Here is a 14,154-nt window from a genome sequence, read left to right as displayed (position 1 = left end):
GAACTTGAACTCGCTTGAACTCGCTGACTCCCAGAACTTCCGTCATGACCACTTCTAGTTCACTCCCTAAACTTTGATTGACCGCTTCAAAACCCTCAGGAAAACATTGGGAACTCGTCAAGGACCCTGCTTGATGAAACTCAATGAAATTAAGCCTCTGTTGCTGTAATGCTTTATTAATGATGAACACCAAGTTTGTCTTTGCTGGAGAAGTTGTTGGGAAATCTCTGAATCTTTGGAAACGAAGGCTTCACAAGATTGAGAATATACCTAAAAATAATGTTTGAGAGTTTCCAGAGAATTCGAGTTCTGTCCTGGGAGTTTCTGACAAGCTGGAGGAGAACTGCTGGCCCCCATCATCACCCACCGGAGAGAGGAGGAGACAAAGAAGAAGAAGGGGGGGGAGGATGGAACAAGATAGGGGAGGGGTGAGAAAAGAAGGGAATGAGGATCCCAGAGGAGGATACAGAGGAGTCAAGGAGGGGAGGCCTCTTGTTGGAGAGCAGGAAGAGGCGATGTGCTTCACTGAGGAGACACATGACCTCCTTCATTCAACAAAAAATAAAAAAAACCTCCATATCATGCTGACTCAGTTCCTTTTTATTTACACCAAATAACTTTTAATGTGCAACCTCACATGTTTGTGCAAAGGTCCACTTTGCAAGAAAGTTGATTTTTGAGTCTCATTTCCAACTCATCAAATACTGACACTGTCGACCCGACTTACACTCCCAAAGCGTCAGTATTTGACGAGCTTGGAATAAGAATCAAAAATCAACTTTCTTGCAAAGTGGACCTTTAAGTTATATCTTAGTAATTAAGATCTTGTCCAAGAGTTTCAAGAATCATGTGCACACCATTTCCTCAAACACATCTATGAAAGAATAAAGTGCGGTCGTAATATGTGCACTTCACTCATACTTCAGACAGTTGTACCCATAATTTTCTGAGTGATGTGAATATGAGACGGTAATGTGGAGAGTGGAAAAATAAGTTAAGAGCTATGTAATATGCAACATTATGCTCTTGACTTGAATTAAACGTTGCATGACGCCTGTCAAAGCTGTTCTGTAATTCTTACATTAATGGCTGCTGCTAGCTCAGTTTTATTCTTTTAATGTGTTCTGGTGTGACCATTCATTTGACCCTTTTCCTTGAAAAACTTTATAAGCCTGTTTCGATATAAGTGCTAAACTAAATCCTTGCTGAAATCTTCATGAAGTTTGATAACGATAATAGAGACACAGTAAACCTGACTGTGTTTATTTAATTGGATGTAATTGAACTTGTTTCTTCAGTGGGAAACTATATGAGTAAACACAGGTATCATTTGCAAATTGTTGATTAAGGACAACTCTGGTTTCCCTGTTTGTGTGATTGGTTTCAGGAGCTTTGAATAAAAAAAACTTTTAACGTGCAGCAAAGAAACACACCCAAGACCCTTTAGAAGAAGTTGTCTGGTTAAGAAAAAGATTCTGAAGTGATTTATTTGTGTTGAGAACTGTGAAGGAATTCTGGAGAACCGGTCAACTCAATGCTGAAGAAGGTTCAGGAGACTTGGGTGTCCAAATTAGGTTACTCTTCACTCATCTACAGGTAATCCAAACAATAAACTACATTCACCTAAGTTATATTAAGTCACGTGTGATCCTCAGGTTCCATGTAACACAACCTGATAGGTGACGGTCTGTGGGAGGCTGAAGCCAATTACGTCATATATATTGGCCTTGGCTGACCTGGAAACAAAGGTGGGGATATCAGGACAGCTGCCAGAAACAAAGAGGTAAACTGGGTCCGAAAGAGACTGTGTAATTTTACCTTTAGCCCCATTCCTTCACAGGAATGTGATCCGACCTCAATCCGACACAACTAAAAGGCTTCTTCTTAAACGGCTCCAAGACAGGTATGTTTTGCATGCTGGGATTCCAACGAGCCAAGTCAACAGGTGCTAGATGATAGCAGAGGAATGAATCCAGGTCCATCGTCTCCTTTGAACCAAGCACCCAGGACTTCACGTGAAAATAGTGGCTTTAAAACTGTGGATTAATTTTTTTCAGTGTCGCAATCTCCAAGACTGGACTTCACGATTAAAATTTTATCAATTCAGTCCAATATTTGGAAAGTCAAAAGTCGAAAGGGGGCTAAACTGGAAGTTAGCCGGCTCAGTCGGTTGTCTCGAGTGCGCCTACTCTATGGGCCGCATAACGTGGAAGATTCAGGTAATTTTATACCCAGGAAGACGAGCTGCGCCACAGAGCAGCTCTCATAGGAATGACTGGGGCTCTGCCTCCGATGCTGTATCCAGATTTCTCTTATAAACTCCAATGCTTTAAACAGGTAGGAGTGAAGTAAACATTCTCTTGTGGCTTTTACTGATGCATTTAGTTTCACTGGAAATTTTTCAGTATGTGATAAGCAACATACTCATCCATCTCATCCACATTCAGACCACAACGAACTGTCTACAGGTCTGAAAACGCCCTATTTCTGCACGTCCAGCTGTGGGAGTGGAAATCAGGCTCATGAATTTCACAATAATTGAGATTTATGGGACAAAACTACAGTATCTTACAACACAGACCACATATTTCTCTAACACACCATCATGAGGAGACGTCGCCACCATCTCTCCACATGAGATCAGACTTATTGTAACACGTAACACATGTGTTGACAGACGTGTAACTGCAGCTTCAGAGACGCTGACGTCATCCTGCATACTGAACAATTTCTGTTTTTACAGTTTTATCTGGAAATCAAACCGTCGGCTGATTAAGAGCTGAGATAGAAAACTTCACTGATGCTCTGCCTCGCTCTCTCGTGTGTGTGTGTGTGTGTGTGTGTGTGTGTGTGTGTGTGTGCATGTGTGTGTTGTGCAGCGATTACTACAGCTCTCAGACTGATGCAATCAGCAGATAAAGAGGTTGAGAGTTTCTGTGTGTGTGTCTGTGTGTGTGTGTATGTGTGTGTGTGCCCAAATACAGTATGTTTGCATGTGGTTTTATCTAGGGAGATGAGTGCGCACGCACACACACACACACACACACACACAAACATATATACATGCACACACACACACACACTTCATAAATCGGCTTTTTATCCGCAACCATCAGTGTCAGGCAGCAGATTCCTCTCGCTCTCTTGTTATCTCAATGTCTCTCTACCAATTTCTACCTTTCTCTTCACTCCTTCCTCTCCTTCACTTCCTCTCACCACAAACACACACATGCAATCAAATCCCACAAACTCCCTCCTCCCTCCTCCTCCTCCTGCTCCTCCGCCGCCCTCTTTTTCCATCCGTCCATCACAGACAGGAAGTGGGTGCATTAGGAGAGTGAAGATGGTCTGATGGAATTAGCGTCCATTATCGGACCATTTACAGGACAGGGAGCAGGATGGAAGAGGGAGAAGTGAAATGATAGAGATCTCACCACATGGAGCTTCGTCTGTGCTCTCGGCTTTGCAGAACACAACCGCAGAAAATATGTTTGTGTTGTCTGTGTGGGCAGTTTGGTTAGCTTCACAAACAGCAAACAGCAGAGCTGAGTGCGACTGGCTGAGGCAGCTGCCAAATGTGGCAAACACACCCTGCCTCTAAAGGTTACAGCCTGTGTTTCTCAATACTTTTCTTATTGTGAGAAAATTGAATGAAAATACCCAAAAACAACTTTTTGTTGTGGCTCTCAGCTCCAAACCCATCGGACCAAAAACACCTCACACAAACACACAAGCTTTGGTTTCAATATCTTTGGATTTTTGGGACTGCTGGTCCAACAGAACAAGATGTCACCTTGGATTCTGGGAACTTTAGATGGAGGTTTTTTACTAATTTTTTAGATTTTTTACAAAACTATTAATCAGTTAACCAAAAAGTCATGTATACTTTACACCACCACTAGTTTCCTTCAGTTTTTTGGTGCATTTCCTGCCTTTCAGCCATTGGTTAGTTAATCTATATTAAAAAGCTGAGATAGAAACATAACATTAAAGGAAAAGGCTGGTGGTATTCTGCAGGTTTCTTTTTGTTACCTAATGTTGACATAAATCTATGAAAAGAAATACAAATATATAGCTTAATTAAAAAAAAGAAAAGAAAGGATTCCCAAAACAGCTGTTCACTGTAGTTTTATAGCAAACATGACTCAAACGAGAAGGGACTATTTTCTGTGGCGGATTAGTCCACATCTGGTGCTCACGTCAATAATATGTTATTTGTGGAAATGACTCTGTGTGGCCGGTCTTTTCATGGGATTTGAAAATAAGATGAAATAATATTAATATTATTATCATATAGATAATATAGAACCACTTTTCTTCCCTCTGGTTGAATCCCACAAACGTTTTTTGAAAATGAAAATGAAGTAAGATCATCGAAAAACAAATCAAACTTTCAATGAATTGCATAATTTCAACTTAAAAATAAATAAAGTGAGTTATGATTTAAAGTAAGTTTTTTTTTTCTGTAATATTTTAGTTTCAGCCCACTACATAGTTGTCCATGATTAGCTACGAGCTAAACTCAAACTAGTGGTTACTTAAGCAGCATCCCTGAAACGTTCACAGCATCTGCTAACGTTAGCAGCAAACAGCACAAAACTGTAGATGAGAGTAGATCTATGCTACTGAATTTTAGTACTTGGAAAGCCAAATATTTCCCCGATACAAAATATACATGGTCTTCTTCTTTATTATTAAATCTTTCAAAATTTTCCTAAAATGCACGTTAAAAGAAATGGAATTAGCTTAGAATTAGTTTACAGTGTAACTGAATGTGTTGGCTTATGAGGTCCAATTTACACAAACCACTGAGCTTTAAATTGGAGTTAAAGACATTTAAATGATTCTTTAATGTCTTAAAGAATGTGCCTAATGTGTTAAATGTCTCCTTCAGAGCTAAATTACATCCTCATTCAGGAGAAGACATGTCATCTTCTACAGACCGTTTTTGAAATTCATCAAAATGTCATCAACAACAGCAGCATTCCTGCTCCGGCTTATCTCAAAGACACTCAGACACGATGGCAGAACGATAACCTGCTGCTGGCACATTTCACAAGAACAACAAAGAAGAAAAACATCTTGTGAAGGTAAACTAGATCATCCAATAAAAACATGACCTGCCCCCGTGGTCCTCTACATAGATTTCTTTAAGCTGTAGCAGTGATGTCAATGGAACAACAGTTGGACTGCAGCCAACCAGAGTCTGTGTGTCACATGTCATGAGCATCCAGATTATATCTGGATTACATCCAGATTATATTACTACAAACTGTATGTGGATAATCCGTCGATAAAAGCAGTTGGAAAATCAACCAAGATGCATTAAGAATAAAGTGAAATCACAGTGTTTCACTCCAGCAGACACGTTCTGGTCACGTGTTGTTTAAGTGCAAATGCACCCGTCTCCACAAATAGCAACAAAAGCACCTCAGAGTCGATGCATACTGTACATACAGTCACATGACGCTGCCGTCGAGGATTCAACATTATAGCTCAGACAGTTGCTCGGTTTGGTAAAGCAGCAAAAAGACAATTTAATTCTGAAGAGTTCCCTCTAACTTTAATATAAGCTGTATGTTTGGGAGCAGATAATCACACAGGATATTGCTTTTTCAGATGGATGAATTTAATTTTTAAATGCAGAAAGTAGCAATGAAATTCAAATCTGACTAAGTGGAGGCACGTCGTACCGCTGAGGAGAAATAAACTGTGATTAAAATGGTACAATCAGTCCAAAGGAGCAGAGAATGTGTTTCAGAGCAGTCGGTTTGTTCCTGCAGCTCTTCATCAATCTGTCTGAAGCACTCGAGATCTGACCAGTCAACAATCAGTCACACAACTGGATGATCGATTCGGCCCACAGCAGAGGAAACACAAGGAAGCACCGCTAAAGAGACAGAACAAACTAGGCTAATAAACAGAGCTGAGTCACTGCTTCAAAAACTAATTAGGAAAATATGTTCTGCTCTTTGGTTCATTATTACTACTTTATTGCTTGGCTCGAAATTTCATGTTGAGATTTAATTATGTTCAGCCACATACAATATTTTAACTCAGTGTTTTCAGTCAAACGTGTGTTTACTCGTAAAAATCAGTGGAATCTTGAATGGGGTTTGGTTGGATGCACTAGAGAGGGACGATCAACTCATAGCTGGAAGGACACAGACAAGAGAGGAAGAAGACTAATGTAATAATATATTTACTGTGAACTGGGAGACTGTGCTCGGCTTATTGTGCCAATAAAGGTTTAACCTTTGAATCGCATTATATGTCTTGCAAAAATAAGACTTGTTACTGCAAATATTTTGAAGTCAATTAACAAACAAGACAACCTTTTCTGTCATGACATCCTGACTTAAAGTGCAGACCAAAATCAGTGGAATTTTGAATGGGGTTTGGTTGGAAGCTCCTGACTGAAAAACTACTTGAAGGAAAAAGAGAAAAGAAGAAAAAAAAAGATGTCATCTTTGACATTAATAACTTGTTTAGTTTGAACTGGGAGACTGACCTTTTCTCTCACTATTTCCTGACTTAAAATGCAGATCACAATCAGTGGAATTTGAAATGGGATTTGGTTAGAAGCACCACAGAAGGATGATCAAATCATAGAAAAAATAAAGAATTCAGATGTCATATTTAGGGCAAACAAACGGTTTTGACTCATTTTCTAAAATGAGTGGAATTTTGAATGGGGTTTGGTTGGAAGCTCGAGAGTGAAGCTCATCTTGAAGGAAAAAGTAAAAAAAAAAAAAAATAAATAAGAAAGTAATGCTAACTAAAATATTTTAAAGCTAATTTAAAATCAAGACGAACCTTTTTTTCATGATTTAACGTGCAGATTAAAATCAGTGGAATTTTGAATGGGGGTTGGTTGAAAGCACCAGAGTGTGATGATTGACTCAGAGCCTGAAGGAAACAGACAAAAGAAGAAAAAAAAACAATGTCGTCTTTAAGATTAAAAATAATTGATAATATTTTCAGTTTGACTCAGAAGACTGTGCTCGGCTTGTCGTAGCAATAAAGGTTGACGTTTTGAATCGGACTGAGAAGAAGTGAGGGAGTAAAGTGTATCTGTAGTGTTGTGTTAATCCTCAGAAGACTCGCTGTAATCTGTTGACCTCTCTGCTGCTACAACACACAGACACACACACACACACACACACACACAGACACACAGACACAGACACACACACTTCCTTGGGAAAATACCTGAAGCTAAAACATGTTTGACCATCAAAGTGGAAGATTGCGCACCACCATCCCCTCACACTGCTGCAGACACACACACACACACACAACATAACCCTGACCTCATTCCACTATGTACGAGGAGATACAGCCACTTACACACTTACTCTCCTGTTCTCTATCGCTATCTCACACACACACACACAGACACACACAGACACACACACAGGGTGGCAGTAGCCTGTGGGCGTGCGAGCAGCTGTGAATAATTGTGTTTACAGATGGCATACGTACGACCTGTGGGTTGAGAGAGAGAGAGAGAGAGAGTTGGTCGTCTTAGCCTCACAAAAGAAGACAGGGATGACATTTACACTGGACCTCCCTCGGTCCCTCGCTCTCCTTCTCATTCTCTCCCTACTTTCTATTTTTTGCCACATTCAGCTATTTCACTTCAGTTAGCTTAATTGGCGTAAGTGGTAACGAGGCGTTAACAGCCAAAGCAGAACAATGAGCAGTGACATAAGTTAGAAAAAAAGACGGCGGCGTGTTTTTAGATGTGTCTAATGAATCATTTGGCTCCGGAAAGCAGGTAAATGAAGTCCTTTATTTATACCAGAGGGAGACTGAGCTTTACAAGTAAAACAACAACAGCGGCTGTATATCATGATCTAATTTCTGCAGTAGAGTGTAGGTGTGAGGCGGCGTGTGAAATACCTTCGAGAATCAGACGGGCTATATAACAAAACCACACAATATGTCTTGCATAAGTTACTGCATGTATTTTAGAGCATGTGTAAAAATAAGAGGACCTTTTCTGACATGATTTCCGGACTGAAACCGGTTGTCATCCAGGCACTGATATGTCTTTTTATTCATATTATTCTTTATTTGGTGATTTAAGGACTATATAAGCACTTTAAGCTAACCAGGTTTCAAGTAGTCAAGTTACTGGTTTGTTGTTTTTGACCAGTTTTGACCTGGACAATAGATGTCATTGAAAAAATAACCCTAACCCCTCAATATAAAGCTTGTCCCTCTGATCTTAAATCAAAATAATTCACAATTTGTGGATTTTTTCTACTGAACGAGGTATAATTTCTTAGAAATGAGACTTATTGACTCCAAATTCCTAAAAGATGTGTACAGCTGGTGGTAATGAGTTGGAATGAAGTTGGCTGAAAAGGTGTAACAGTTGTGAATTATGCTGTAATGAAGGCTAATAATTAGCCGACCAAAGTACATTATAAAATGTCTAAAGTAAAGAAGAAAATATGATTAAGTGGGAGAGTGTATTTAGCATTTCACACAATTTCTCATCTGCTAACGGGATACCGCTAACAACAATAGTCCGATCTGTGTGTTCACACCTGTTCGCAACAAAACATGGTCCGTTTTTACTTTGAAATGTTATAGACAACATGTTTACATCTTGGTTTCCTGCTAGTCTAGATTATGATTAAGTACAGAAAAAGTTGAAGTTTGCATTATGTGCCAACTTCTATGCTAGTAAGTTACTGGCAGAGACCGACAGGTGAAAGTCATCAAGTGTAGCCTAAATATGACACGAGAGTCTGGTGACTATAGCAGTTTGTAGTATATTTGCATCATTCACACTTTCTCATACATGCCAAAAGGTATACCGCTAACGCAGCTAACTACTTATAATGGCCTGTATTCTGTCTCTGTTTAGCAACATTATGACTGTTTACTACACAGGTTCAACGTTAAACAGGAAAAAGTCAAAATGCTAACATCATGGTGATAATACGCTGTCCGAGTTAGAGCTAATGAATCCGTTTTCCAACTATGCTATTAAGTTATATCAAGCTGTTGTGTTAAAAGTCAGCATCAAAGTCTGTGCAAGGAACTTGTATTTCTCAAATTTCAGTATTTCTAATGCTAACAAGATTTGTCGCTACATTTGATTGCAGCTAGGCTAGTTTGTTCCATGCTAAACTGGCTTCAAACACAGCAAAAGCAAAGCAAAAAAGCAAGTTTATGTCTTTGTGTTTCGAAAATGTGTCATAATGTTGTAGCATCATTCGCTTACGTTTCACCTTATGGCAACATACAGTAATGTTAGGGAATGTTTCACTAGCTTACTCCATTTTTAGTGTCGCTAAGCTAATCAGAAGAGAATTGTAAGAGTCAACACGCTAAGTCATGGTAGCAATATGCTAACAAGACGTAGAAAAGTGAAGCTGAAAACACATCTGTGTGTGTTGTGGTGAATCTTTATGATGATGTAGCATCATTAGCATCTCACACATGTTCTCATTTCTGCTAACAGGCTACAGCTAACTGGCTAACCATTCCCATAACCTGCTAGCATTGTTAGTTACTTCAGAGCTGATGTCCTGTGAGTGATACACAGGCAGACAAAATCAGATAAGATAAAAATCAACATGCTAACATGATGATAACAGGCTGATAAATGCTAACTACTGAGGAGAGTGGGAGTGTATTATTGTGTTAGCGTACTCCCCGCTATAGCCTCCCTCTGTGGATCTATAAGTGGAGCTGATGGGAGGTTGGACTCGGTATGATTTACATAATTGGGATGTTAATTCGTTAAGCCATGGGAGTTGATTATGTTGCATATTGATTGTGTTGTGCTGCTGTGAGGTCACACACCTCTTTAACGAAGGTATACACAGCGCAGGGAATTCTGGGAGTCTGATTAAAAATGCAACATTCCTGCTGACACACTGCGATTTGACACACGGGGCAACGTGTGTGTAATTGAAAGTGTTAATGTGTGTGAAAGCCAGCAGTGTTTATTGGTTTTTGTGTGTGTGCTGATGGATGGAGGAGGTGAGAAGAGGAGTAGAGGGAGGGGAAACTCCACCTGGTCTTACCGTTCTCCGGGTGCTCCATCTCGCCGATGCTGCCGTCGGGCGTGGTCCGCTCGTAGTGATCCTCCGGCAGCGCCAACGGGCCGATCCGAGGCCCCGACGACGACTTGGAGCTGGGCGTCTCCGACTCCTCCAGGCCGCTGTCGTAGTAGCTGTGCTGGGACGCGTCCTGCAGGTCCTGCGCCTGATTGGCCGTGGAGAAGGTCACTCGGCGGTGGGGGAGCTGTGATTGGCAGACGGAGAGAGGAAGATTAGTTTCTCAAACATTTAAGGCTCATCATGACACTTTAAGTTAGGTTTAACGTATGAGATGGTTTTATTAAAAATCACTCTCGGCGTGATCTGATGCAGATGAAACAGTTCAAATGATTAAAGACATGAAGAAGAAGCCAGGCTGTAAAAATAACTTTAAAGAAGTCATTTAGACACAACGACTCCAACAATCGCTTCCCAAAAAACTTTCATTACTTTGCTCTCTGTTCTCAAACTCACTGATTTGATTTTTTACTTTAATTTTACTCCTCAAACTAGAAGAAGCCGTCAGCTTTCATCTGATCACACATCTCACTTCATCCTATCGCTGCTTTCATGTCATTTTATCTCTGACTATCCTTTACTAATCTTTTATCATATTTTATTAAATAAAAGCTGAAGACACGGACGTCTTCATCTGACCAACAGCACGTTCAGCTTCTCGTCACAGATCATTAGAGTGGAGTGAACCGCAAAACATGGAGCCCTCTCGAAGATGTGATCAGATATTTCACCAAAAGAGGTTTAAGTTTGTCATTTAAACTACAGAACATTCGCTTATAATGTGATCGTGTGTCTTCAGGATCAGAAAAACTGATAAAATATTAGACAAATGCAAAAAATCATCTCAGAGTCGTGTTGGTGCACGAAAACCTGCAAATACAAGACCTTCATATTAAAAGATAAAACTCTTTAAAGGTGCGTGTCCAATTCATACTGCAGACAAACAAGAGGCGTCTCCATAGTAACCCATCACTGCTGCTGACTGTAGCTGCCCTTTGCTAGTTAGCAAGTTAAGTCAATTAGCCGTGCAGCTAGTGGTCCTGAGCTGACTCTGCCGGGAGTAGGAGTTCAGAGCACAGGGAGAATGTAACTAAGTACATTTACTTGAGTGCTGTAATTAGGTAAAATTTTGTGGTACTCTTATTTTACCTGTGTTTCCATTTTCTGCAACTTTATACTTCCACTCGCTACACTTACTTGATAACTTTAGTTACTAGTTACTTTAGAGTTCACATGCTGCATCAGAGTCTTTTTAAAATGTTAACATGTATCTGCCATCAAATAAAAACATAAACTGAGTATCGGATTCGATAATCAATCGTCACGTAGTAAACAGCATATAAATACGTGTAAAACTATACTACTGTATCTTTTACCTGGACTTAAATACTCAAGTACATTTAACATCAGATATATTGACTTAAGACTTTTATTCATGTACTATTTTTATGACTTTCACATAACAAGTATGACTTTTGTCTACTTTATACAACATTGTTAGCATGCTAACCTCAGTAGACACCTCTGCAACTCAGCACATAAATATCTTGACAAAATGTCAAAACTGTTATTTCTTCATATTCTGTGATCATTTTTGAGTATCTTAAACTAAAATTCTGACATCTTGCACCTTTAAAAAAGTCACATGTTGTAGAAAGAGAGATTTTGGCGTCTTCTTTGGTTAGAAAAGAGGTCACAGTACTATAAAACATAAAAAAATACAGTGAATGTATCCGCGTAGAAATACACATAGCCAGTATTCAGAAACCGCCTTCAAATGAGCCATCAGGACTACTGTTACATTATGATGTCACAACTATACATTCAGCCACGCTCCCAGCTCGGCTATGGTTGCAAAAACAAAGACAGGGCTGATGAGGAGTGGGCGGTGCCTGCTCAGGCCTGTGAGAGCTGACCAATCAGAGCAGACCGGCCACTAAAGCGGAGTATTCAGACAGTGGGTGAATAGAGGAGCTGCAGCAATGAACAGTATGAGAAAATAAATGTTTTTTGTGTGTTTTTTAATTAAATCCAGTAAACATTAAAAATATGAACCTGAACTGAGCAGATTATTGGACCTTTAAGCTTCTCTGTGTGTTTATAATAAATATAAACATGCACATAAAGAAGAAGAAGCATTAAGTTCAATAATTTGTATTAAAACAATATCATTTACAATTAGCTGATATTTTAATATAAATTTGAGCTTAAAAGAAACTATAAGCCTTCGTCTGCTTCACATCTCGTATCATATGACTCTATATTTAGGTACATTCAGATCCATCAGATTTGACACTTGACTGTTAGACTTGTGTGAAATTCTCCAGCATGTGCTCAGTTCGTCTCCCGCTGAGTCGTTCCTGTCATGAAGCAGACGGTTTTAATAAAAAAGCAGCCGGCTACACACACACACACACACACACTTTACTGCTCCATTTGCTGTGTGTTTCTGGGGGTGGAAGGTAGCTGTCTGACTCGTGTGTTTGATGGTTTTGTAATTAAAATACAATTAGCCTCCCTATAGCGCTGCAGGGACGCTGGACGCCACTCACACACACACACACACACACACACACACACACAATTGGCAAATACACAGAGTGCTGCCAAACAAATGGTGTCCTAATTCAAAGGCACACAATGCCCGGTCAAACAATTCAATCACACACACACACACACAAACACACACACACCTGACCGGCCCGGGCTGATAAAGAGCAGCATCCCTGGCTGAGCAGATACTCCATCACCATGGCAACTGAGCGCTGTCAGGACCCTGAACCAGTAACACCAGCAGATCGTCACACACACACACACAGACTGGGTCTGAGCTCTTTTTAACGCCTTTATCGTCACTTTTCTCTGAGCAGCAGCTGAACGACTCACCGCCTCACCAAAAAATATATAATATATATTTCTTCTTCAGAGTTCAAACAAGAAACCAACCGGCTACGTGTTAGCTCCCATGCTCGTTACTGTGAATATTTAAAAAATAATGCAACACTGCCGTATGATGACGGTCACCAGTTGTTTTCTCTGCCGAGATGTTCGGCTAAACGGATTTAAAAATATCTGTATCCGTGCGGCGCCGAGGCACACGCAGGCTGAATTAATGTCACAGTGATGGAAAATGTACAAAAGCTGAAGCCACACCGGAGCTGTCCTTTAAACTGTGCGGACACAGTTGAGGCATCAAAAGCGCAGATCCCTGGTGCTTCAGGCGACAGGCTGCTCTCCAGGTAAACACATTCAGATGCTCCTCAGTAATAAGTGGACTCAGCACATCGCAGGACTCAACACATCCTGGCTTTATTGTCAGTAGAGGCTCTCCAAGAGTTCACAGAGGCCGCAGTTTTTTTGTATTGAGGTGTAACTAGAGGTCGAACTGTCAGTTGTGTGTTCAGTCTCAGCTCACCAGCACGTGAACATAACTCCACACCTCCAACTGAACATCACACAAAATGGGACAATCCTGCAAGACCCTCGTACATCATCGGTAGTCCTCGATGGATTTTAAAAAAACAGATGCGAGCGGTGATTTGCTCTGGAATCACAAAGCTATTTGTCATTGTCAATGTAGGACTGTCTTGGACAAGTCAGCAATAAGAATATAACGTTAGCTAGCTGGCTAGTTAGCTACAGAGACATGAGCAAACTGGTTGTGATTATTTTCTGCTTCTTATTAAGAAAAGGACCATAATACATCAGAGTGACTCTGAAAAACCTCCAGTTGGAGGAAAATGTGGCCTGAATACTTCATCCTACACCTCGATCCCAGCAAGAATCAGGACACCCTGCACGCAAAGCAGAGGAGCAGGACCAAGTGGACGAGGGGTGTTATAGGATTGAGCCAAAGAACAGATAACTGACAAACAAAATACATTTTCATCAAGAAGTCTTCCTGCTTCACTCACTCCTTCATTCATTCATTCATGTGTTTTCCTGCTGCCCTGGTTCACCTCAACCAATCACAGACCTCACAGCTTCCACTTATCTTCCCAGTCACTATTCACCAACTCCTATCTCCACCCTGCTTCCCCATCCAGATGCTCCTGCTAACATCCAACCAGCA

General features: G+C 40.4%; 1 protein-coding gene across 2 annotated transcripts in view; it reads right to left on the bottom strand.

Moving 5' to 3' along the window:
* Nucleotides 1-14,154, bottom strand: part of LOC311256850 (protocadherin-1-like) — a 222,543-nt gene that overhangs the window by 98,958 nt on the left and 109,431 nt on the right. For both annotated transcript variants that reach the window (XM_084352228.1, XM_084352229.1), the window contains exon 5: nucleotides 10,050-10,269. In XM_084352228.1, the coding sequence (XP_084208354.1) occupies nucleotides 10,050-10,269 (220 nt within the window). The remainder of the gene's footprint in view (nucleotides 1-10,049; nucleotides 10,270-14,154) is intronic.

This window comes from Pagrus pagrus (assembly GCF_965226575.1).
Source record: "Pagrus pagrus genome assembly, chromosome: 5".
NCBI classification, from domain to species: domain Eukaryota; kingdom Metazoa; phylum Chordata; class Actinopteri; order Spariformes; family Sparidae; genus Pagrus; species Pagrus pagrus.
This window is presented reverse-complemented; position numbering and strand designations above follow the sequence as displayed.